The 25,967-nt window shown below is 50.5% G+C and overlaps 1 protein-coding gene across 14 annotated transcripts in view; it reads right to left on the bottom strand.

The window, feature by feature from the left end:
- Positions 1-307: 307 nt before the first annotated feature.
- RNF144A (ring finger protein 144A) overlaps positions 308-25,967 on the bottom strand; it is a 164,868-nt gene continuing 139,208 nt past the window's right edge. For all 14 annotated transcript variants that reach the window (XM_081795152.1, XM_078445038.2, XM_078445040.2 and 11 more), the window contains one exon: positions 308-1,370. In XM_081795152.1, the coding sequence (XP_081651278.1) occupies positions 1,044-1,370 (327 nt within the window). In that variant the 3' untranslated portion in view covers positions 308-1,043. The remainder of the gene's footprint in view (positions 1,371-25,967) is intronic.

The raw sequence follows: 25,967 nt of genomic DNA, 5'->3' as shown, positions 1-25,967 counted from the left end.
GGTGGTCTTGCCCTAAGCAGCTGTTATCGTTGGAATCTGGGGACCTGCATACATCTGATAGCGCCGGGATGGACCCTGTCTTCACGGAGACCCTCGCTATAAAGTGGGTTTCCCTTCATTGACACCGGACTGGAGTCGTTGGCTTACGTGTTTCTCTCGCGCACTGGATTATGACTTCACACGCAGAGGTCGGCTGTATCTTTGTGGCCAGCACAACGCCTAGCGCTAAGTGAAACCCGGGCAGTCATTATTGAATAAATGGAGAGCGAGTATCTGAAATGGAACATCACGGAGTGCTCTGTAGCCCTCAAGTTCAAGGCATTTTTATTGACTGCTGAATGTTGAGGATCTAAAAATAACACTCTAGAACCAGACGGAGCTATTGAAAAATAAATAACTTGGCTGTCTCGGAATGGAGTAAGATTGGTTTCTCTAATATAACAAATTCACCTGTTGTCTTCTCTAAGCCCGGGCCCACTACTGGTTCTCAAGAGTGGCTGCACATCGATGCGATCAAGAGCCCAAGAGAAGCCACTGCTGCCTACGTCTCAGCCCCAGGGGTTCTGACTTAATTCTCTGGGATATGACCTTGGTGTTGGTGGGCTCCCAGGCTCCCAGGTTCTAAGGCGCAACCCAGGGGCAGGAGAAGCCTTGTTTCGTACTTTTGCTTCTGGACACGCTGAGGGAACCAAACTGAACTTTGGTTAAGCAGATAAAGAATCATGGCTTCTTCCATTTCTGGCCCATGCTTCCTATAAAATCTCTGACATGGACCCAACACGAAGAGGCCAACTAGTGGCCCTCACGGCCAACAGCTGTAGCATCGCTGGGGCAACGTTACAGGCGCTGAGAAGGCCCTGTAGCACAAAATCGCGTTCCGGAGCCCAAGAGCTTGGTGGTGGTGCTGCTCGTGGCTGCAGTCTAGCTACACGTCTCCTCCCAGTGCCTTGCTCGAGTAAAGTCGGGTTTACTGCTCCTGGAGAATCAGGCACGCACAGTGAGCAGTCACCAGTTTTCTTGGCATCTGTTTTCTGGGTGTTTTTCTAGGCAGTCAATTGTATTTTTCTAAGGAAGATCAGGGCGACAGTGCAGGCCCACCAGACTAACTCCAGCGTGCAGGGCCCTTCCTGTATTTGGACAGGGCGTCCACAGGGCTGGGAAGAGCCCCCACCCAAGGAAATGATAAGGTCTTGAGCCAACAGGACCGGTGGTAGTAAGATAGCACCAAGCGCAAGCTCAGGGGCCCTCAGCTGGATGCTCTGCCCACTTGGGGCTTGCAGCCTTCTTCCGCCAATGCCTACGCACCGCGTAGGGACTAAGCTCTTCTCCCACTGGCCCCAGACACCAGCGTCAAGTGCAGGGACGAGCACCTGTTTTTAATGGCAAATGATTATTACTTTGTGATCATTAACCAATATCTCATAAAGCAAAACCTTTAAACAGGCTGAAGAGAAAGACGTTTCTGGGGCTTCACGAGAGGGAATTATGCCTCATCATACGACAGAACCCAACCCGGCCTCACTCACGTGTGCTATAAAACAGCCAAATGGCCTTGCTGGGTGTTTGGTGACACCCGGTGGGAAGGGCCCCTGGTTGGCTTAGATGGAATCTGACGCAGGCTCAGGTGAACATCCCATACTCACAAGCGCACACCCACACAGCACCAGAGGCTGCCTGCGGGCAACGGTTGAATGCACACATCGCCATAAATGACCTTCAGGAGGGAACCAACCAACCCATTCTGACTTCTGAGAACCCGGATGAGTTTAGGACACTCAGGCCAAGAGATAAAGCACCAGCTCTGAGGCCAGTCACGTTTTCCACCTCTCAAGCTGTGTAAACCTGGGCAAATTACTTATCTCAAAGGTCGAGTTCCTCATCTGTGGAATTTAATGATCAAATATTATGACAGCTGAAAAATCAACTCGTAGATGCCTGTGTTGTAGAAATACTATGTTTCAAAGCAGGTGAGCCCCGGGGAAGATTTGTAAATGACCAATGATCATAAAAGCCACAATAAGGTATCCCTTATCTGTCACCTCATCAGACCCCTTTGCATTTGGTCTCAGTTCACAGTGGACCCCTCACCCGCTAGCACTTGCTTTCTTGGCCAGTCATCCGGAGACGCCCTTACTGACCTGGAGAGTCCCTGGCTGGGACAAAGGTGCCCACGCCATCCCAACCACAGCTGAGACTTGTCCCTCTGCACACGGCGACTGGACAGCCTGGGTGCCCCGACCCAACAAGGTTTTCCAGCAGTCTGTCTCCCCAGACACGCAGCAGGGAGGCTCCTTCCCTGACAAAGGTGTGTGTGGCCTCCCAGCTCCGTCCACACCAGTCACAATGTAGTGACCCCCAACCCCGTAAGATGCTCGGGCTTCTGATAAAAACCTGGTTTTGGCAATACACGCCTGAGCTGAGAAATTCTTCAGGGTGGTTCTCCCACCTACTGCTTCATCATTCAGCTCTCAGCTCCCCTTGCCTCCTACCCCAGTGGGGGTACCCTCCCTCCAACTGCCGGGAACCTAGAGAAATCCATCGGGCTTCTCTGAAATGCACTGCCTTCCATCACTTCCATGTATGAAGAAGAGTCACCTACTGGACCCTTCAGGTGAGGCACCTCTGTCCAGGCCCAGCCTCCGGGTCAGCCCCTGCATCTGAGTGAGGGCACGGCCTCTCCAGCGTGCCTCATATCTGAGCCAACTCCTGGCACATTCAACATCACAGCCTCCGTGTTGTGCGTGAGCGGTTCATGCACGTCCACACATGTGTGGGCACCTAACTGAGAGCTGCCCACCTCTGTCTCCTCATTACTCCTCCAAAATTCTAAGGTTCTGGTCGCTTCTTGTCAGTCCTGCAAACGTCACCTTCTATTCTCATGCTGAATCCTTGTCTGTCGTGACAGAACATCTAAGAGAAAAGGGTAACGTTCCCCAAGTGCCTAAAACACGCAGGCACATGGTCGCTCCCTTTTATAGCCACATTCCCTGTAGGGAAGAGATGATGATCTTTGTTATAACAACATCCACTGAGCATGTAATACTTGCCTTCACTGTTGCATACACCTTGGCATGATCGCATTTAGCCAGGCGTGGAAACTCAGAGGAGGCAGCCCTGTGAACAGGAGTGGAGGCCAGCATCGGAGGCCCTACTCCCTTCTGAAGTCACCTCTGGCCCCCAGTGAGCTACGGCGGACGGACATGGGGCCACGAGGTCCTCCATCTGGAAGGGGAAGGAGACTCTAACCGCATCTTTCCTTGGGAAAGCAATAGGCTCCTCAGTGACTTCAGACCTTAAAGTCCTAATGAAAACCACACTGGGTTCCTTCCTGTAGACGTCGCATTCTGGTATATGCCACGCCCCCCCCCCCCCCCCCCGGAAACCTTTGCAAAAGCCATCTCCTTGGTCTCACTTAGGAGATAACAAATCTTGAAACCTAAAGTAGATTATTGTATCTACGGGTCCATAGCTTTAGCTTGGCCATAATACTGGAAACTGGAGACTCAATACCCCCAGGACAGAGTGACACATTGTGGCCTCCACCTACCTGCTCTCTTCCTCCAGGAACGGCGCAGAATCGACTGGCCTCCAGAACTGCCAGCCCCGCACAGTCCTCTCCCTGCACGAGTGGTATTTCATCTGGAACCAGACACGGGAATTGAGGCGCTCGGTCCTGTATCTTTGGCTCATGTTAACCTCCGCTCTCCCTCTGTCTCTCTGTCGCTCCCTGTCTCTCTCTAAGCAAAGCAAGGGAGAAGCCAAGGCTTCATATTCTGAGGCCACCTCTACTGCCCCAGAGCTTCGCAGACCCTCCAGAGATGCTGTCTCATTCACCCGTCGCGGCAAGTCTGCGGGGGCGCCTTGCAGGCGGTGACATCCTCTGTGAGGACGTCTGTGAGGTTAGGAAGGCGGGTACGTGGAAAAGCCGGAAGGATGCCTTGACCCTCTGCATCCAGTCCCACCTCCTTTTATACTAAGAGGCTCATAAATCATTGCAATGCATCAGGGCGCCTGGGTGGCTCAGTCGATTGAGCGCTCGACTCTTGATTTTGGCACAGGCCACCAGCTCACGGTTCGTGAAATCAAGTCCTGCGTCAGGCTCTGCGCTCGCGGTGCAGAGCCTGCCTAGGATTCTCCCTCCCTCCCTCTCTCTCTCTCTCTCTGCCCCTCCCCCTGTTCATGTTCTCTCTCTCTCCTGAAATAAATCTAAAAAACAGTACCAACGCGCCAGTGATTACGCAGTAGCAGCGGCAAGAGAAGCAGCTGCCCTGGGAGACGCTGTCGCGGTACAAGGAGCGCCAAGTAGAGTCGCTGTAGCATCAGCAAGAACCACAGCAGACGCAGTAACGGGAACGACGGGGGTCCCAAGCAGCCACCGGGAGAGGGGTAACGCGATTTCAGTAGCTCGAGTGACAGTAGTAGTGCCTGCAGTGGAAGGACCAACACAAACAACTTCCAAGGAAGTCGCGAACCCATTAGAATCGCGCCGGAGAGCACAGGTCACCACGAGCTCTAGCCACTGTGCTCGCCAGCCAGGTGCGCTTATGAGCAGGCAGCCGCAGTTAAAAGCACAGCAGCATCTACTGTGGGGCTAGCACATCACAGGCTCTCCCCCTAAAGTGGGTTATGACTCGGCAGGACATGAATCATCAGCCCATCTTCCAGACAAGGCAGCTCAGCCAAACAAAGGAACTCAATCAAGGCCAGACTCTTAACAGGTGATAGAGCCAGGACTTGAACTTAAGCCAGAACAAACCTAAGGTTTATTCTCCAAATACCCTGGAATCAGCATTTATGAAGAACGAAAGAGGGCACAGACACATGGGGACGCTCCAGTGGTGGCCCTTTATACGTGTCTCGTTTCATAAGAGATAAAAGTAGACGGAATACATCACAATACAGAAGACCTAACCAATGCAATCAATCAATCAATGGATATTTTTCACACATGTCTAATCATATGCCATGGAAACAGAAGATAGGCCAACTTTTTCAAGTGTCCATGGAACAGCCCTTAAAAACTGACTTTTTGTTAGACGACAAGACAAGAAAACTTCACTAAAAACCCAAAGAAATGCTACATAGGAGAAAAACTTAGAAATTAAAAAAAAAAAAACAAAAAACAAAAATGAAATTGGAATGTCAAACCAGTTATAAAAGCCTTCCAGAAGGAAATTTAAGAAATTTCTATTTAACAACACGTTGATCAAAGAGTAAATCAAGGGGTGCCTGGGTGGCTCAGTAGGTTAAGTGTCCGACTTCAGCTCAGGTCATGAACTTGTGGTTCGTGAGTTCGAGCCCCTTATCAGGCTCTGTGCTGACAGCTCAGAGTCTGGAGCCTCCTTCAGATTTTGTGTCTCCCCCTCTCTCTCTGTCCTTCCCTGATTGCACTCTGTCTCTCTCTCTCTCAAAATAAATAAGCATTAAAAAAAAAAAAAAAAAAAAGAGTAAACCGAAACCTCAATACTGAAAAGCAAAACATCTCATCAGGAGGAAAATTGAAACACGAAATGCCAGAATCCAGAGCATAGGACTAAAAGCATTCAGAGGGATTTTTCTGCCAGAAATATGTATATCAATTAGCAAGCATGAATGGAAATGTGTTATTTAATTACGCAACTCAAGAAATTAGAAAACAATAAGAAAAAAAAACACTAAGGCAAGCAGAACAAAAGAATTTAAAAAGATGAAGGCAGAAATTGTTTATTTAGAGACAGTAAGTGTGAGAAGTAATTAATAAACCCATGAGTTGGTTTTTACACATTAAAGAGCCAACGGTAACAGTAAAAATGATGAACCGTTAACAGTAGGAACTGATGGTGAAGAAATGGCTGCAGGCCTAGCGGGAAGTTTAAACAAAAAAAAAAAAGGCAGGAACGTACTTTGCGGAGGGTTCACGCAGCATGTGGAAGAGAACAGACACTCGTGTGTCCTCCCACAGAAAGGAGACCTTCCACGCAGACCCAAGTTCATGGAACAGACGGAGTCAGGGGATGAACCCCGTTCCCGTAAAAGAGCGCCAAGCCCACTCTCTTTATTAACAGGAGATTTCTTTTTTTCTTTTTTTTTTTTTTAACGTTTATTTGTTTTTGAGACAGAGAGAGACAGAGCATGAACGGGGAGGGGCAGAGAGAGAGGGAGACACAGAATCGGAAGCAGGCTCCAGGCTCTGAGCCATCAGCCCAGAGCCCGACGCGGGGCTCGAACTCACGGACCGGACCGCGAGATCGTGACCTGGCTGAAGTCGGACGCTTAACCGACTGCGCCACCCAGGTGCCCCTAACAGGAGATTTCTAATGAATCTTCGAGGAAAACAGTATTCAGTATTTCCAATCAGGACAAGGAGGGAGGAAGAGACAGAAGCGGAAGAAAATTCCCCAAATCATTTTTGCCAAGCTCACAAAATATAAAACCCAACCCCCCCCCCCAACCAAGAGGCAAAAAGAAAAAGAAAAACGTAGCCCGCCAGCGCTTCCAAATCTTTATGTTTAATTTATATTTAATTTCATAGACATGAGCAAGCACAATGCAGAGGCCATTCAAAGACTAGCACCATGAACAGCAGCGATTATTCTGGAAATGCAAGAGTGACTGAACGGTGGACGGCCTACCAGTGCAATTCTCCATTTGAATGCGCTGAAAGGAAGCAATTTCTAGAATTTTTTGGTAAAATTAAAATTTAATTCTCGGCTTAAAACTCTTGTTGTGATAGGAATGGGCAAGACTGCAAGCTGTTTTCTGCTCACAAACTTTTCATTTAGGACCTTCTTAGACTGGACGGACGGTATCTTCTAGAACAAACTCCGTCTGCTCTGCTGGGCGATGCAGGTGTAAGTATGTCACGGTGCTTTGATGTGAAGCATCTCACAAATATATAAACCTCCCTGCATCTCATAAACGCATGCATAGTGGACGTTTCAAAAGTAACACAAGAAGAGTTCTAATGATGATGGCATTGAAAGAAAAAGGTAGCTTAAGATGAAATTGCGAGACAATGCAAAATTTTTTATGCAAAATGCAAGAACACGCAAAATGAATTTTTAAAGAATGGATAATGTGCACGTGAGAGATGCCTGTTTGGTGGATAAGTTAACAGCACCGATGCCCCACGTGGGTGCTAACCGCCTGTGTTCTCAGAAAAAAGCGACGGATGTTTCCAGAGCGTAAAGACCATTTCATGGGCTCAGCACCCTTGCCAGCCGGTACAACACTGGGACACAAGGTGAGGAAGAAGACAGTGGCTTGGCAGCTAGGAAGACGTTCACGGCAATACTCAGGGAAGAAAAAGATTCTCAAGGTAAATTTCAAGGTCTCCGTGATGCCGGGAGGGCTTTCTCGCCCCCCATCTGCCCTGGATATTCCCAACAGCCTTAGGGGACAGTCAAGGAAAGAAAGCAAAGCCCACCTTCAAGAAGAAAAGTCCCGAGGCGTGATATGAATTGTCTGAGACCACACAGCTGGCCAGAAGCAGAAGAGGACCCCGGGTCTTCCACTTTCCCCTTCTAGCGTCCGGCTGGCAACAGGCCAACACCCTGAATCCCCGCCCAGAGCCTGGGCTGAGCCACTGGGAGCGAGGAAGAGCTGGGATCACTCCTCTCCTGGGATCACTCTTCTCCTTACGCAAGAAGGATCTTTACTTGGGATAAGGGTCGCCTTTGCAGCCCAAACACCTCACTGCAAGACTGGTGAGCAAATGTTTTGGACCCATATTCTTAGTAGCGTGTGGCGGTTGATAAACGAAGAAGATAGTCCCCTTGTCATCCACGCACAGGCTAGCGTCAGGTTAGATCCCGAGATGTGATACTGACCTCCGCAGTCACACACGTTCGTTTCCATTAACGGACCCCTGGATGGAGTCGGACTCTTGCCCGTACTTTACGGATGGAGCGCACACAAGGGACCTGCGGCTCAGAGAGGGACGTGAAGCGCCCAAGGCGTGACTGGTCTCAGTGAGGGGTAGAGACGGCGAGGGGGGGAGGTGATGTGTAGCCCAGAGGCCTTCCAAGCGTTAAACGAGACAGAAAACCCTTTGGAAGGGAGGTGGGCACCCTTGCCTCATTTTTGCTTTCCGCTCACGCCCTGGGGGTTGGGGCGTGCCCCAGGTGGGGCCACACTGAGCATGAGGGAGCTGCACCGGGGGGACTGGCAGAACCGGGGCCACTTAGGGGGATGTGCCTCCGGAGCTCCTTCTCTTTGTACGATGAAGAAAGGAGCCTATGGGGGGAAATCACGGAGTAAGACAAACCCAGAACGTCACAGAAGGACTTCTGGGATGAAGGTGGATCTCTGTGTCACCTTGAAAGGGGACCTCTTTAAATGGGTGGGGTCACCTGGGATGCAGGAGGAAGTGTGGCAGGTGCACGAAGAGGTACCTGTCTGCCCCTCGTTTCCGGAGCCTGGGCTCCCCCTGCCTGAGGTCTCTGTTGCTGGCAGTGATGACCGCCAGGCCCACGGTGGGGCAGTGGCCCCAGAGGCCTGGCCTCAAGCTCGGAGGGCAACGGGGGCCCGCCCAGCTGCCCCAGATGCTAGCCTGTCCCCTCTGAAACTGACCACTTGCTTTCTCTTTTTTGCTGTCCTTTCTTATTTCGGTTTATCTCGCGCGGGATGCGGGGTAGAAAGTATTCTAAGAGAAGCTGAAAGGAAGCTGGGTGGGTACAGGGTGGAAGGCCCGGAGGCAAACACAAAAATCCACCACTAACAGGCAAAACAAAAACACCCAAATAAAAAACAAAGTAACAAAAGAATGCAAAGCACAGGCCCGCCTGAAACTCGATAAACGCAGTGCTCGAGTGCCACCTGCTGGCCGCTTCTCGGCACTGCATGCTGGCAGGCGGCTCCCCATCCAGGACCTTCCACTTTCCAGCAAACCCCACAGATCTCAGGCTCCTCCCCTCCAATCCAGGCGCCGCAAAGTCTTCCTAAAGCGTAGGACTTAACTGTCACTTCCCAATCTAAAACCCTCCAGGGGTTCCCATTTCATACAGGGGCAATTTCCCCCAGAAGGGCATCGAAACCTGACCCTCCCTGTTCTTCCAGCCTGGCTCCTCCGGGCTCCTTGGGTGAAACCACCCACCTCTCTCTAGGCTCAGTTCAAGGCTCCCTGTCCTCCTCCCCGCCTTTCCCAGCCCGGCACTACTTTCGCCAGCTCCACGCAAGGTTCGTGCCCCTTCGCGCACCCATGGCCTCTGTAGGTTGTGAGGTTCCAGCGATACTGGTTTATCCCTCAGAACAAGGAGCGTGAAACATCCGAGGCTTCCAACCGCTGTCTGTTGAGTTAATACTTGCAAAGAAAATGCCGGTCCTTGGACCAGGCTCCAGTTCTGCTCCTCTTAGGCTAAGAATTGGGAGGGTTTCAAGCACCGGCTCTCTCACAGTACAGTGGTGACCAAGGTCCTGTGGTCCATCTCCTGAAGTTCTGCCCCGTGGACCTAGTGGATGCCTTCTTCCTGAGCCTTGTGAGCACGGCTGTCCCCAGGAGGATCACTAAGGCAACACGAGGCTCTGTCACCCCCCGCAAACGACCTAAGAGTGTCCCCCTCAACTATCAGTTCCCTTCTCACTTTCCTTCCTGGAGCAGAGCCCTGTCCTCCCCACTGCCAGCATTTTCTTGCTCATCAATCTTTCCTCCTATTTGCACCACTCAACACTCTCATCTCTGGGCAACAAGTCTAGCCTTGAAACAAGTGTTTTACAGGGGAAAACCCTCAGACGGGGCTCAAAGGATAAACCTGTCGCCAAGCCTGTTCTGCCGACCCAAGAGTCCCTTCGGAAGTCTAGAACCTAACAGCCAAACTGGTCGTCTTTCCACTTGGATGCTCAGTGCCACGGACGACTCCATGCATCTAAACTCATCAGTGCCCTGCTCGCTTCAAACATTCTCTGCCTCCCGACTTCCCTGTGCCGAGCAGAGAGGCACTGCCATTCTCCAGATGCCCAGAAATCTGGGATTCCCCACCAGCACCTGGTCTCCCTTGCTCCCTACATCCCTCCCTCACCATGTGCTATTGATGCAACTTTCTCGATATGACCATGAAGAGTGCACGTCTCCCGGTGGCCAGTGCCCCTCATTTCAGGCCACCGGTGTCTGTGCTGGCCGAAAGCTCAGCCCTCCTACATTACGATGAGAGATGCAGTGACCAGAAACCCATGTGAGCCCCTGACTCTAGCCTGTCAGAAATCTAGTGCAATTCGACGGAAACTCCAATTCCAGAGACGGCGACGGCTCCAGGCCCTCCCGGGTTTTCCTCTTGCCTCTTACGGGTTGATCGAGGGCTTCCCTCCATGCCAATCCAGACCCTGCAGTAGGTTTACGAGAGCGGACACACACTTCCATGCACACGCACACACACACACACACACACACACACACACAGCTCTTTCACCCCAAGCACTCTGGGAGGCTAATTAATGGCCGAGAAATGGGGGCATCGCCCCAACTCCCTCCGCCACCTCTTAGTACTCCCTCCTGCGTCTGCCCCCACACTTCTGGCAAGAACCGCAACTCCTCCCCAAGTCTCCGGGGATTGGGGGCGGCAAGCTGGTCCCAGCTTCTACCTTAAATGACCCCATCAAGGAAACTTTTCTGGAGTCTCCCCCACTTGTCACATCTCTGCTGCGTAATCCTCCCTCACTTGCACTGCCGGGGCCTCGAGCAGAATCCAGAGAGATTTGCCTCCGGTCTTTAAAAGGTGGGAACGGCCACGTCTTCTGACTTGCCAGCATTTACCACAAGTTACAGGGTTCTTTCTCCCTCTAGATTAGAAAGGTTTGTGCAAACAATTTAAAAAGTCTGATAAAGGTCGGAGCGCCTGGGTGGCTCAGTCGGTTGAGTGTCCGACTTCGGCTCCGGTCATATCTCACGGTTCATGAGTTCAAGCCCGGAGTTGGGCCCTGTGCTGTCGGCTCAGAGCCTGGAGCCTGCTTCCGATTCTGTGTCTCCTTCTCTCTCTGCCCCTCCCCTGCTCGTGCTGTGTGTCACTCTGTCTCTCAAAAATAAACAAACATCAAAAAAAAAAAAAGTCTGACAAAGGTTAAGAATTAGGGATTTACCAAATAAATAAGAAAAAAAATAAGGATTTAAAATCAGATTGAGAAGCTGAACTCAACCTGGCTCACTCAGTCAACCCCAGGGAAGGCAGGAGCAGACTTTGAGGCAGAAACCCGGAAGGCACTGCCTATCTCCAGGCCTTCCCAGCCTCCAGCCCGGGGTCAGCTCCCCAGATTCCAGGCCAGCCCTGCCTCCTTCCGGGGTGCTCCTCAGACCGGCCGCCGTCTCCTGGGCCTGCCTGCCCCTCACCCAGGGCACGGTCATCAGTGTCCGACCTGCCTCCCAGGGCTGCGTCCCAGAGCCCCTGTGTGGCCGGGAGCAGGAGTCAGAAGGGAAGAAAACCACATTTGGAAGCAGAATAAAGGCCAGAGGAGAGATGCCAACTGTTTCTTCAGTCCCAAGGGGCCGGTGCGGGAGTAGAAATAGGGAACGGGGCCAGAAGGCTGGGAGCCGAGCAGCTCAGGGCTGGAGAGAGGCAGGCGTGAACTCGGGGAGGAGGCTGAAGGGAGCCGATGCCTGGACCAGAGTGGGAGCGCAGAGGATCCTGTCTGCCTGCAGGCTGAGGGGGGCGAGGCTCGGAGAGGGCAAGGCACACCCGGAGCGGGGGGGTCCTGACCAGGACTGACTGTAACCGGGCACCTGCATCAGGCTGAGGCCTAGCCGCCCGGCTGCTCGCACGAAGCTGCTGAAATGCGTGGACTTTCGTCCCTGCGATGACGTCATGCGCAAACCGACCCCTCTTCCACCTTTAGGACCCGTAGGGAGAACCTGCCTGTGTCGGGACTCTCACTCACACACACACGCACATCCATACAGGCCCACGTGCATGCACAAGCCCGTGTCTGCCGATGCGCACTCTCATACAGGCCCACACTCGTGCACAAGCACATATCCACACGTGTGCACTCTCATGCATGCACACGCGTGTGCAAAAGCCCGTGTCCACACACACACACACTGATATAGGCACACACTCATGCACAAGCACATATCCACATATGTGCACTCTCATGCATGCACACGCATGTGCAAAAGCCCGTGTCCACACACACACACTGATATAGGCACACACTCATGCACAAGCACATATCCACATATGTGCACTCTCATGCATGCACACGCATGTGCAAAAGCCCGTGTCCACACACACACACTGATATAGGCACACACTCATGCACAAGCACATATCCACATATGTGCACTCTCATGCATGCACACGCATGTGCAAAAGCCCGTGTCCACACACACACACTGATATAGGCACACACTCATGCACAAGCACATATCCACATATGTGCACTCTCATGCATGCACACGCATGTGCAAAAGCCCGTGTCCACACACACACACTGATATAGGCACACACTCATGCACAAGCACATATCCACATATGTGCACTCTCATGCATGCACACGTGCGTGCACAAGCCCTGTCCACATACGCATACTCATACAGGTGCACATTCACACACAAGCACATATCCATATATGTGCACTCTCATGCATGCATATGCATGTGCCCAAGCCTGTGTCCACATATGCACACTCATACAGGCACACACTCGTGCACAAGCATGTATCCACACACATATGGGCACTCTCATGCATGCACGCGCGCGTGCACAAGCCCGAGTCCGCACACGCACACTCATACAGGCACATGTAGTTGGGCACATGCACACGTGCACACTTCAGTCCCGCAACTTAAAAACAAAAAAGTTTTGGCCAGAAATCTTTTTGGTGCATCTTCCATGTCAGGGTGAGCCCCGTGCACAGGCCCTGACCACAGACAGGAGGCTACTTCTCAAAGCAGAGGCAGCTCTGGGGCCTCCCGGACCCGGACACACCCCCTGGAAAGCATGAGTCACCCTCCTGCTCTCGGCCACAGGCCCTGGCCTCCTGCCTCTGCTCTGCCTCCCACGGGCAGCAGGTCGGGGGCCCTGTCCAGGCTCCTTGGCTCCAGCGGGACAGGCCCTGGAGCAGAGGCCGCCCTGCACATGAGACTCCGGGGCCTTGATTGTCAGTGCCCGCAGCCCTGAGGAGGGCCCGTCAGAGGTTAGCTCCAGGGACAAGGAGCAAGCAGACGGGGCCTCTAGACATTTCTGAACCTACCTTGGGGACAGTGACCTTGGGAGTGTTCAGTTAGAAACGGATGCTAACCCAGGTCACATGAAGGTTGATGTTTTGACACATTGTTTAAGGCAGCTTTCTTTTCTTTTTAATGCTTCTTTTATTTTTGAGAAAGAGAGAGAGACAGAGACAGAGGGAGAGCAGGGGAGGGGCAGAGAGAGAGAGAGAGACAGAATCTGAAGCAGGCTCCAGGCTCTGAGCTGTCAGCACAGAGCCCAACACGGGTCTCGAACTCACGAACCCTAAGATCACGACCAGAGCTGAAGTCAGACGCTTAACCGACTGAGCCACCCAGGCGTTCCAAGGCAGCTTTCTTTTCTACCCCAAACTTTAAACTGGGACCCTGACATTTACCAGATTATGGTGCAACCAGCAACCTCCAAGTCCACATTCATAGGAGACGCCACATCCTATGTCTCTCATGAGGTTCTCAAGGCCAATAAATAGACGGGTGACATATAAAAGCAGCATCTGTAACTGTATTAGCCCATCATGTCCCCAAGGCAGGAATTGACAACAAACTTCTCCCTACCCTCCTGCCTCCTTTTAATGGGGTGGAGCACAAGGTGACGTCTGCAGGACACCTGTGGCATATCACCAGTGCCCCGTGGAAGCCTGTCTGGGGAACGCTGGTCTGCAGGTCAAAGGCCAAAGTGTCGCCGCCATGACAGAGGTGACCGCTGTCCCATCCTCCCCATCGCGGCTCCTCCCTGTTCTCTGCAGGTGCGCTGTGTTCCAGTCAAGCCAGACAACTTAGTTTCCTTGCAGGCTTTCCAGCGTCTGTGTTGACTGCGCTGCTCTTTCTGAGTGGGCTGCCCTCCTTGGATGCCGTATGTCCAAACTGTACCCATCCCTCTAGGCTTAGCGCAAAGCCCCCTCCCAGCGAAGCTTCCCCAAACCTCCAGTCATGGCACCTACCCCCGCCCTCTGTTCTACAAAAGCCTTGCTCCCGTAGCTGCCCCAGGCTGTGAATACCTTCTGAGCAAACTCTGCCGTGTGGCCCTCCCTGATTCATCCCCCGGGCATCTCAGATCCCAAAGGGCTGGCAATTAAACAGGCCCGTGAAATAAATGACCTGTACCTCCGTCCTTCTTCGCATTCCTCAAAATAGAAACTCAGACTTCCAGCTTCTGTTTCTCATCAACCCCCCATCTCCTAACCAGGTTAGAAAGAAATGCCCCACGTCCTGGAGGCCTGCGCTCTCATTTGAAGTTAAACTGATAGGGACTGAATCAAGAAGGGACCAGAGAGAGACGTGACTTTGGGTGAATCACTTTTTCCTTCTATGACTTCATGGGCTCATCGGCATGCTTGGGGATTAAGTCGCTGATCTTTAAAGTCTTTTGAACTTCAACCATCTGTAACTCCAAGGTTTGATAAAGTGAGTTATTTTAAATTTATAAATGAAGGGTTTTGAGGATGAAGTGGACAGCACAGAGGCTGTAACAAGTTTTTTTAAGAAATGTTTACTCATTTTGAGAGACAGAGAGCACACACACACACAGGGAGACAGAGGAGCAGAGAGAGACACAGAATTCCAAGCAGGCTCCACGCTGTCAGTGCAGAAACCAACAAGGGGCTCGATCTCATGAACCGTGTGATCATGAGCTGAGACGAAACCAAGAGTCGGACACTTAACCGACTGAGCCCCCCAGGAGCCCCAGAGGTTGGAGTAGTTTTAATGCCACGGCGCTCCTTCATCCATCCTGTGATCCTTTTCACTCGTCTTGTAATTACCATCGACTTATAACTCTCTACGTGCCTGGAACTTTGCATACGTTTCCTTCCATCCCGACAATGACCTACAAAGCGGAATCACTGGTTTATGGAGCGCTGGGTTCAGGCCAAGGCACGTTTCCAGTATTGCACATGTGGCCACGCAAATCCCATCATCTCCAGTTCCGAAGCCTGTGGCCATCCCGCCCCTGGAGTAGGCAGGGGAAGTCCCATCATACCTCTCCCGGCATGGCTTCCACAGGAGGCCCTGAGAGTGTAATGAATGAAAAAAATCCGTGTTCCTGCAGCATCACGGCACACGGACTGTTTGGGAGGAGGCCTGGCCCAAAGGGGCAAGCAGCCTCATCCCCGTGGATGGGTCCCTAGAAAAGCACTCTGCATTAGAGGTGGCTGAGGCTGGGCATGTGGGGAAGGGAAAAGCCCACAGAGGGCAGGGAGGAAGACAAAGGCGACTGTGTGCAGGGAGGGGGCCACCCCCAAGGAGCAGCAGAGCTGGAAGACAAGCTCACATCACGCCACACACAGCTGACCCCAGATGGGACTGCAGTGTTTTAAGATCTAAAGGGCAAGCCACACAGGAATAGAAAAGAGGTCAGGGGCAGGAGTTACCGAGAAGTGCGTCTTTTTCTAAGAACATGCTTTCATCTCCAAGATATGAAACATGAAATTATTTCCCTGGATATTTTTAAACGCCAGATTCTTATACGCTTGGGAAATTTTACACTTTTTTCATGACTGAAAGTGGATGGTCTATTTTAGTTTTCTAAGTGCAGTTGCTTATCACGATCGCCAGGGGGAGCTTGCAGCAGGTTTTACCCGCCCCCCTCCCCCTCAGGCTCCATCTCTAGAAATTAGGAACCATTCAGTCTGGGTCTACATTTGGGAAAAGGTCCAGGTAATTCCAACGTACAATCCAGCTTAAGTACCACTGCGTCAGGTGACTGTAAATTATTAATGATCACAAGATTCATCTATTCATACTTTAAAAACATGGTTCAGTGATTACTCAGAGCCTAGCATTTTATTAGGGGACAAGCCAAGGCAAATACAACCTTAGCCCCTATTTCAGGGAGCTCGCAGGCTGCTGGTGATGGAGGGCTGCTAACGCTAACCATGGGCTGCCTGTCGGTGCCGGGCCACACCCTTCCCCTTCCCTCCAGCAAGTGATGGCAGAGTTAGTCCCACTGACATTCTGTCGAAGGAAGGAAGGAAGGAAGGAAGGAAGGAAGGAAGGAAGGAAGAAGGAAGGAAGGAAGGAAGGAAGGAAGAAGGAAGGAAGGAAGAAGGAAGGAAGGAAGGAAGAAGGAAGGAAGGAAGGAAGAAGGAAGGAAGGAAGGAAGGAAGGAAGAAGGAAGGAAGGAAGGAAGGAAGGAAGAAGGAAATGAGGAAGAAAGAAAAGAAGGAAGTGAGGAAGGAAAGAAGGAAGGAGGGAGGGTAAGAATAAGGGAAGGAAGGAAGGAAAGAAGGAAAGGAAGGAAGGAAAAGGAAAAAGGAAGGAGGGAAGGAAGGAAAGAGGAAGGAAGGAAAAGAAGGGAAGAAAGAAAGAAAGAAAGAAAGAAAGAAAGAAAGAAAGAAAGAAAAGAAGGAAGGAACGAAGAAAGGGACAGAGGAAGGAAGGAAGAAGGCAAGGAGGGAAGGAAGGATAAAGGTAACACACGTTTGAGGGTAACCTTAATAATTCATATTACTCTATCTTTAGAGAGAACTTTTCATGACCTTTCCAGATTAAACACAGCCCTAAAAAAAGAGAGTAGTGAAAAAATGTTCCACATCATATGTCAGGGGGGAATTTAAATTAAAACAACGAGATGCCATTACGTAAATATCAGAATGGCCAAAACCCAGAACACTGACCACATCTAATGTGCTGAGAATGTGGGCGAGCGGGAATACTCTCATCGCTGGTAAAGAAGAGAAAGTGGTGCGGTCACTGTGGATGACAGTTTGGCGGTCTCTTACAAACCCCAATGTACTCCTGCTATGTGATCCAGCACATGCACTCCTGGGTATTTAAACAAAGGAGCAGAGTGGCACCTGGGTGGCTCGGGTGGCTGAGCATCTGACTTTGGCTCAGGTCCTGATCTCCCCGTTCGTGAGCTCGAGCCCCGTCTCAGGCTCTCCACTGTCTGCACAGAGCCTGTTTCGGATCCTCTGTCCCCCCTCTCTCTCCGCCCCCCCCCCCAAAAGTAAATAAACATTAAAAAAAAGAAACAAAGGAGTTGAAAACTCACGTCCACACAAAAACCTGCACACAGGTATGTGTGGCAGCTTTATTCATAACCGGCAAAAGCAAACAAGATGTCCTTCAGTAGGTAGGCGGGTAAATAAACTGTAGGACGTCCAGATAACGGAATATTACTCAGCTAAAAAGCAATGTGCCATCAAGCCAGAAAATGACATAGAGGAAACTGAAGTGCATACCACTGAGTGAGAGAAGCCGATCTGAAGAGGCTCCATGCTGTATGATTCCAGCTACGTGACATTCTGGAAAAGGCAAATCTAGGGGCACCTGGTTGGCTCAGTCGGTTAAATGTCCGACTTCAGCTCACGTCACAATCTCACGGTTCGTGAGTTTGAGCCCCGCATTGGGCTCTGTGCTGACAGCTCAGAGCCAGGAGCCTACTTGGGATTCTGTGCCTCCCTCTCTCTCTCTGCCCCTCTCCTGCTCGTGCTCTGTCTCTCTCTCTCTCAAAAATAAATAAACATTAAAAAAATTAAAAACAAAAAAGGCAAATCTACGGAGACAGTATGAAGATCAGTTGTCCCCAGGAGTTGGGGGAAGGAGGAATGAACAGGCGGAGCACAGAGGACTTTCAGGATAGTGAAAATACTCTGTGATTTTCTAACGATGGATACATGGCATTATACATTTGCCCAAACCCACAGAAGGTCCAACACCAACAGTGGACCCTAGGGTAAACTATGGGTGCTGGCTGATTACTATATGTGAATGCAGATCCCTCAGTGGTAACAAGTGTCCCCCACTCAGGTGTGGGGTGTGGATGCCGGGGGGAGGCTGTGCAGCGTGGGGTCGGAGGGCATATGGAATGTCTGTACCTTCTCTCAATTTTTCTAGGAACTTAAATGACTTTAAAAAATTCAATCTTTTTTAAAGTTTATTTATTTTGAGAGAGAGTGAGCATGTGCATGTATAAGTGGAGGAGGGTCAGAGAGAGAGACAGAGGGAGAGAGAGAGAATCCCAAGTAGGCTCCATGCTGTCAGCACAGAGCCCAACTCGGGGCTCAAACTCATGAACCGGGGCTCAAACTCATGAAAGATCATGACCTGAGCCAAAAATCAAGAGTTGGATGCTTGACAGACTGAGTGATCCAGGCGCCCCTAAAAAATTAAATCTTAGCAATTTTAAAGGACAGTAGATCCAGAGGGATTGTCTGTTATAGGTGGCTTTCATACTGATGAGAATGAGTTCTGGGAAAGACAGCTAATTCTTCTTGCCTTAAGCCACATATGGTCCAAACGACACAAGTGGACAAAGCCAACTGGGACGGTGAAGCACTGTCAGGACAAGGAGCTTTGTTCTCTTTGCCTCCCTGTAGGTGGATCCAAGGGCAAGCGTTTCCATCTGGAGGCAGCGTTGTTAGCGCACCAGGGTCTCGCCACGTCCGGGCAGTGGGACGGCAGCTTCGTGGCCCACACGTTGGTAATGGTGGAGTCATGTCAGCCTGTCATCATCTGAACCCGTCTTTGGAAACCCAGAGCTAAGCCAGGAAGGTTGGCAGCCTGGCAGATCGGCCAAGGTCAGGCTGGCTTCCAGGGGCCAGAGGTGACAGCCTGGGCTGGTTCCCTAAAGCATACGTGGAGGAAGTCCTTGGACGGGAGTCACGGCTCTTTTGGGAAAGGAGTTCAAGCCAGAAAAGCAGAGTTTTGTGGTCAAGTATGGAAAGGGGTGAGCAGAGGTCTGGCCGCAGGAATAAAAGTGAAGTGAGGAGCCCCCTACCCTGTAACACTCAGGGCTCCACAAAAACCAACCACATCATGGGGGGACTCTTCCAGTGTCCAGGGAGGGGGAGCGGCGAGGGGGCAAACCCGGAGACGCATCTGGGATATTCTCCACCCGTCCACAGGCCCGGCACGAGGTGGCCTGACCAACTGCTTCAAGTGTCAAGTCCTGAGAGGTGAGACTTTGGGATCACCCCATGCCACTTTCTCACGATGCCACCTTCTACAATTTTGCTTATGGTTTCTGGCTCGGTTTCTCATCAGCGAAAGCCCAGCACCCGGGATCGAGGAAATGACGAGTCACAGGGAGGGGAAATGGCTGCGCGGGACACGCACCACCGAGGTGGCCCTTGATGGCTGCTTGCTCCCGGCGCTGGTGACAGTGGTTGTCCCAGCGAGTGCGGGCGCGGGCAGGGAGCCTGTCGTGACTGTATTCCTGGCGGAGGAGAGCCAGCTGGGAGCCGGGATGTGAGAGAGAGGAAGGGAGAGAGAAAGAAAGAGGCCGCAGGGACATGGCAGGGCTCGGTCACAGCCCTCTTTTGCACGGGGTGGCCTGTCACTGGGGCCACTTGCAGCCCAGTGGCAGAGCAGATAAAGCACTTCATTTTCACGGCATTACACTGTGATGATTATGGCCCCCTAGACACGCTGCTGAAGCCACCCTCCCCACGGCTTTGGCAGGAGACGGGGCTTCTCCGTTAACCCTGGCAGGTGGGGAACTGCCCCCAGCCGCGCCCTGGGGAGGGCGGGGGTCTCCGGAGAGCAAGGAGGCCAAGCCCGGATCCTCCCCAGGCGCACGCGGCCCCCGTGGGCTGGCTCCAGCCACGAGGTCTCTAACAGGAGCGCTCTCTGAGCAGAGCTTTGGAAAAAGAACCGTGTGCTGTGTTCAGAAACCGGTTCCGCGCTCAGCAAGGGCAAGTCTGCGCCGTTCACCGGTCAGTTCCTCAGCGGTGCTTGCGGATAAGTGTGCAGGCCTGCACGCGGCTTCCCATCCGACCCGCTGCTCCCTCTCCCTGCGGACCTCCCGGAGCGCCCGTAAGTCCCACAGCGCTTCCCCCGTTCAGATCCCAAGGTACAAAGGATCCTTGGAAATGAACTGACCCTTTTTCAATTATCCCCCCCTCTTTTTTTCTGTCCGGGGAACATCTTTCAAGACCCAATTTAAACACTGGCTCCCCTGGGACCCCCCCCCCCCGCCCCACCCCATACTTAGAAGCTGTTGTATCACAGCCCCGGGGCGTGAACACATCTGCATCAGTCTGCACCTGCCCCTCTCACGGCCAGTGCCCATCGATCCCAAATGCTGGCTCACAACCTTGTCTCTATCTTGTAGACTAGCTTCCCTATTGAGAAACCACCCCCCAAAATCTGCATACAGATCCCTGGCACGGGGCCTGGCACACACTGAATGCTCAGTAAATGTTTGATAAGCTGAATGGGACAGATGCTGTGAACAGGAAGGCGTTAATTTTTGCAGGAATGCACGTGCTGGGGAGGAAGGTGCTTCCTCAAAGCCGTGTGATGGTCTATCAACACCGCGCCTATCTGTAGGCCGCCTGTGTCTGCCAGGACCCCGCGGAACGGGCCTCCTCACAGCCCAAGGCCAAGGAAGCCTGGCTGATTTGCAGTAACTCCATACAGGTGAGCCTTGGGAAAGCCGGTGCTACAGGCCTGGGACAGCACCCTGCAAGCCTGGCGGGGGGGGGGGGGGGGGGGGGGGGCTGGGGGGCTGGCTGCATCCCGCAGGCACCTCCGATCAGAAGCTGGGCTTTGGCCGACCGGTAATTATCCTCCCGATGACTGCTTATGTCATGCTACTGCACAACTTCCCTGATTACATTCAGGAGCACAGAGTACAGCCGTGTAGTCAGTATTAACATGGAGAAGTTGACTTTCATCCCCACTGCCCGGCCAAAACAGCATGCTATAGATCGGCCATATGCACCAGGGCCTTCAGAATGCTTTTAGCGTCCGCCGAACCATTTATCATCCTTCCGGGAAACTCCCGAGGAAATGATTAGCCGGCAAGGACCGCAGAGTTCCTGCAGGATCGTCTATACGACAAAAGTGTGGGGGAAGAAGCTGTATTTACACAGGATTTCTAGTAAAGTAAGAAATCAATTGCAATGTCCCTTTTAATTCAACGTGATAAGCAATTATATTAACAAAGGGTTTCTCACAACGGCAACACATCCTCAACCCACACAGTTAACCTTCAACCACACCGGCCATCTACCCTCAGCAAACCCGGAGGAGGCTAGGATTTGAGAGCACGCACTGTGACAAAGCCGTCCCGTGTGCACACGGGAGCACTAGCTTGGGCGCCCCCTGCAACATCATTCGCAGAGTCAAGAAACTTGGAAACTACTTACATGTCCATTCGAACAGCCTGACATGGTAACTGGAGGATATCAAGCAGAGATTTTTCAAACGTTTTTTGGCCACTAAGCACAAGAGGAAACACATTTTCCACTGTGGACCTGCTGTGACTGACGATACATTCCCAAGAAGCCTCAGTAATACGCCCTGTCTCCAGGGCTCTCTTCCCTTTGAACGTGGGACAGCCTTTGTGACTGGCTCCACCAAGAGCCTGTAGCAGAAGTGACGCCATGCGACTTCTGCAGCTGAGTGGGAAACATGCCATCGCTTGAGCCTTGTTTGCTTGGAGCTCGGCAGCCATGCTGGGAGGAAGCCCAAAGTGGCCCAGGCGGAGAGACCACCTGGTGTATGTTCTAGCCGAGAGCCAGCTGAGGCCCCGGAGGGCACCTGTCATGAGACGTGAATGAAGATGCTTCCTGATGCTTCCCAGGGGCCAAGCCTCCCCACCTTTGATTCGTCCCAGCTGGGCCCCCAGACGTCACGGAGAAGAGAGGAGCTATCTCATGGGTCCTGCCCCCAAATTCCTGCTCTGCGGGACCACGAGCAGAATACGATGGTTGCCCTGAGAAGGTTTGTCAGTGACCATTGTAACTGCATCACCAGCGTGCATGTATACGTGTAGGCAACAGAAATAAAAGTTTTACAAAACAATACTTTCCTTTTTAAAAAATCAAGCCATCCCCAAAGGCAAGGGAATTAAAAGCAAAAGTGAATTACTGGGACCTTATGAAGATAAAAAGCTTCTGCACAGCAAAGGAAACAACCAACAAAACTAAAAGGCAACCAACGGAATGGGAAAAGATATTTGCAAATGACACATCGGACAAAGGGCTAGTATCCAAAATCTATAAAGAGCTCATCAAACTCCACACCCGAAAAACAAATAACCCAGTGAAGAAATGGGCAGAAAACATGAATAGACACTTCTCTAAAGAAGACATCCGGATGGCCAACAGGCACATGAAAAGATGTTCAACGTCGCTCCTTATCAGGGAAATACAAATCAAAACCACACTCAGATACCACCTCACGCCAGTCAGAGTGGCCAAAATGAAGAAATCAGGAGACTATAGATGCTGGAGAGGATGTGGAGAAACGGGAACCCTCTTGCACTGTTGGTGGGAATGCAAATTGGTGCAGCCGCTCTGGAAAGCAGTGTGGAGGTTCCTCAGAAAATTAAAAATAGACCTACCCTATGACCCAGCAATAGCACTGCTAGGAATTTATCCAAGGGATACAGGAGTACTGATGCATAGGGGCACCTGTACCCCAATGTTTATAGCGGCACTCTCAACAATAGCCAAATTATGGAAAGAGCCTAAATGTCCATCAACTGATGAATGGATAAAGAAATTGTGGTTTATATACACAATGGAATACTACGTGGCAATGAGAAAAAATGAAATATGGCCTTTTGTAGCAACATGGATGGAACTGGAGAGTGTGATGCTAAGTGAAATAAGCCATATAGAGAAAGACAGATACCATATGGTTTCACTCTGATGTGGATCCTGAGAAACATAACAGAAACCCATGGGGGAGGGGAAGGAAGAAAAAAAAAAAAAAAAAAGAGGTTAGAGTGGGAGAGAGCCAAAGCATAAGAGACTGTTAAAAACTGAGAACAAACTGAGGGTTGATGGGGGGTGGGAGGGAGGGCAGGGTGGGTGATGGGTATTGAGGAGGGCATCTTTTGGGATGAGCACTGGGTGTTGTATGGAAACCAATTTGACAGTAAATTTCATATATTAAAAAAATAAATAAATAAATAAATAAAAATAAAAATTAAAAAAAAAATAATAATAGTATAGCTACTGTATCTCGATGGGGAACTACCCTCAAGCCTGAATCATTGCTGAAGAAGAGACATTAACAGAGCTGACTTTAGTGACTATGAGAGTGAAGAAGCCCATGAACTCAAGAGAGAGAAGTAAGAGAGTTGATTCAGAAGCATGTTGTTAATTAGCTAACTTAACAGAAATGAAAGTCATGTAAAAAGCTAATTAAGTGAAATTGATGTGCATGATCTCAGTCTTTATTTTGAATATAGCTGAAAGAATCTCTGAGCTAGGGAATCCAAGCTCCAGAGAACATGTTTCCATGGTGGGTGCTGATAAGATGGGTTGATTTCAATTGCTCTTCAAGGTACACTGTTCATGCTCCTGTGGTTGCCAAGTCGAGCCATCGTGTCAATTCTGTCTTGAGAGACACTTGCTCTTTGTATGATTGTCAGGCATATAAAAAGTGTAAAAACTTTGATACTACTCTCATTTTATTATCTAATTATAACTCCCATGGCCTTGGCTAACTTGGAAAGTGCTAAAACTACCATTCTACTCAGAGCCAAAAGATCCAGAGTAAGGGGATAATTGTGCTACACTTTTAAAATTTATGTCTTCTCGATATTTCTTCTCATTAAGGCATCAGTTTGTCCACTTCATCTTACATATTTGAAATGCATGTTTGAGCATATATAGTTTAAAGAATCCTTCAAGAGAGCTTGAAAATATTACACATTGTTTGTGGATGCCCACAGCAACTTTCAGAAAATTTAATGTACATCACAGAAGTGACCAGAAGAAGAATGGGTGATGCTTAAAGTTTTTAAGGATTTATACATATTGTCTTTTACAAGTAACAGGTTAAAACTCAATGAAAGTTCCAAGAAGTCACAAAGATCTGAACAAACTTTAAAAACAAAAACAGTGACCATTAATTGAGTAATTGCTAAATGCCAGTGACTATGCTAAGCACATAAAGACATTATCCTACTAAATCTTGATTAAAAAGCTTCTGTGAAATCATAACCAATATTTTATAAAAAATTCAACTGAGAGAGAATTTAAGTAATTACCTATGACACAGTTAGTAGGAATAATAAAGTCGTCAAAGTAAAAAATAAATAAATAAATAAATAAAAATAAAAAAATAAAAAAAAATAAAAAATAAAAAAAAATAAAAAATCAAGCTATACTATAGGAAAAACCTAATGAGAATTAACCTCTTCCTCCCTGTCATTCTCTGGTCTCTCAGTCACATTTCATTCCAAGAAATTCTAAAGATACAGGACTTCCTTCCTTCCCTCCAGAGTTGTTTATTTGTTCCGGGCCCTCTGCTCTATTCTGAGGTCTCAGAAGTGAGAAAGACACAGCTGTTCCTGGCACAGGGCTTATGACCCAGAGAGGAGGAGATGCACTGAATGACTTTCAACAGGCTTAACTGTTAGACTCGAAGGCATAGAGGTTTCTAAGAGCCTAGGAAAATATGTCACTACCATCACCACCAATGAATCACTGGCTATATACAAACTTTTGTTTAGAACTATAAAGTTTAATTTATAGTTCTCTAAATGTCTCCAAGAGTAACATTTCAACTAGTCAACTATAACTCAACTCCTATAGTTGTGCATTAAGATTACGTGTGATGGGGTCTGTGGCTGCCTCCTGGACCCTCAGTACGATGGGAGGTGGGGTTACCGGTGGGCAGGCAGGCAGGTGGGCAGGTAGGCCCGCATGAACACAGATCTAGTAAGGCTCTGGAGGTGGGTCGTGCCAGAGAGGCTCTCGAATAGTACACAGAATCCACTGGCTTTTATGTCAGGGAAGGTTCCCAAACCCCTGGAAACTGGCACCATGTCACTGAGCCACTTAATGTAACGGATTTCCTCTCTGTGCAAGGTGTTGGCATGGGATGGTGGGGGGGGGGGGGGGTGCCGGGGAAGGCAGAATTACACCTGCTCGCAGGAACTTGCTCGTTCACCCTGGGGATGGGCCAGGGCTCCGCCCTCCTGAATACACAGAAGAGTCAGCTCTGTGGCAAGACAGATGGACAGAAGCTCTGTGAGTAACGCTCAAGGGGCTGAGGGCAGAGAACGGGGGTGGGGAGCTGACTCTGGGAGGTGGCCTTCCCTCTCGGTCTCACTCCCAGCACAGTCTGGGTTGGAGGAGCGGGAAGAATGTTCCACGCACTGTGGCGTAAACCTGGGAGGGCCAATTTATGTCTCTGTGCCTCACCTTTCTCACCTGGGGAATAAGTGTCTTCCTCGAGGTGTTGTTCATGCATAAAAAGCATTTAGAACAGTGCCTGGCGTGGTGTAAGCGCTTAACAAACCTCAGCTTTGTTATATTGTCTCCATTCACAGATAGGACAGCAGTTACTTAGCACATTCAGCGTGTGCCAGGCGTTGGGTTACTCTGCTCGGCACAGGGCAGGAGTGCCAGACCTCACGCCAACACACCGTTATCCCTGATGAGCCTTCGACTTAATTTCAAAAAGCCACCCATCCCTTAGGACATTCTTCCTGCTGCTTCCAGAAAATTATCACATATTCAGAGAAACGTGAGACAAACGTTGAGTATGAATCGGACATTTCGAGCGGCGTCCTGACCTCGTGTGGGTCTTTGTACAAACAGGAACATGAGGTTGCTCCCGCCCTCCAAAGCTCATAATCCATTTCCAAATAGTGACAGGCGTCTTTGCAATCTGGTGTGAACACGGCAGGATTTCTCGGCAGTGAGACACTCAGCGGACTTGGCAGAGGGGAGGCTGAAAAAAGGGTTCCTAGAGGAGCTGCTGAGAGCCGGTCTTGAAGGCTGAGCAGACCTTCCCGGGGGGATGAAGACAGGGGACTCATCACTGGCAAAGGGACCGGCAAGGGGAGGGCCCGTGGAGTGACGGAGCTCAGTGTCCCTTAGGGACCGCCACGTGTCCAGTGCAG

The sequence above is a fragment of the Panthera onca genome, chromosome A3 (assembly GCF_046562875.1).
Source record: "Panthera onca isolate mPanOnc1 chromosome A3, mPanOnc1 haplotype 2, whole genome shotgun sequence".
NCBI lineage: Eukaryota > Metazoa > Chordata > Mammalia > Carnivora > Felidae > Panthera > Panthera onca.
Note: the sequence above shows the minus strand (reverse complement) of the source record. Positions and strands in the feature narration are given on the sequence as shown.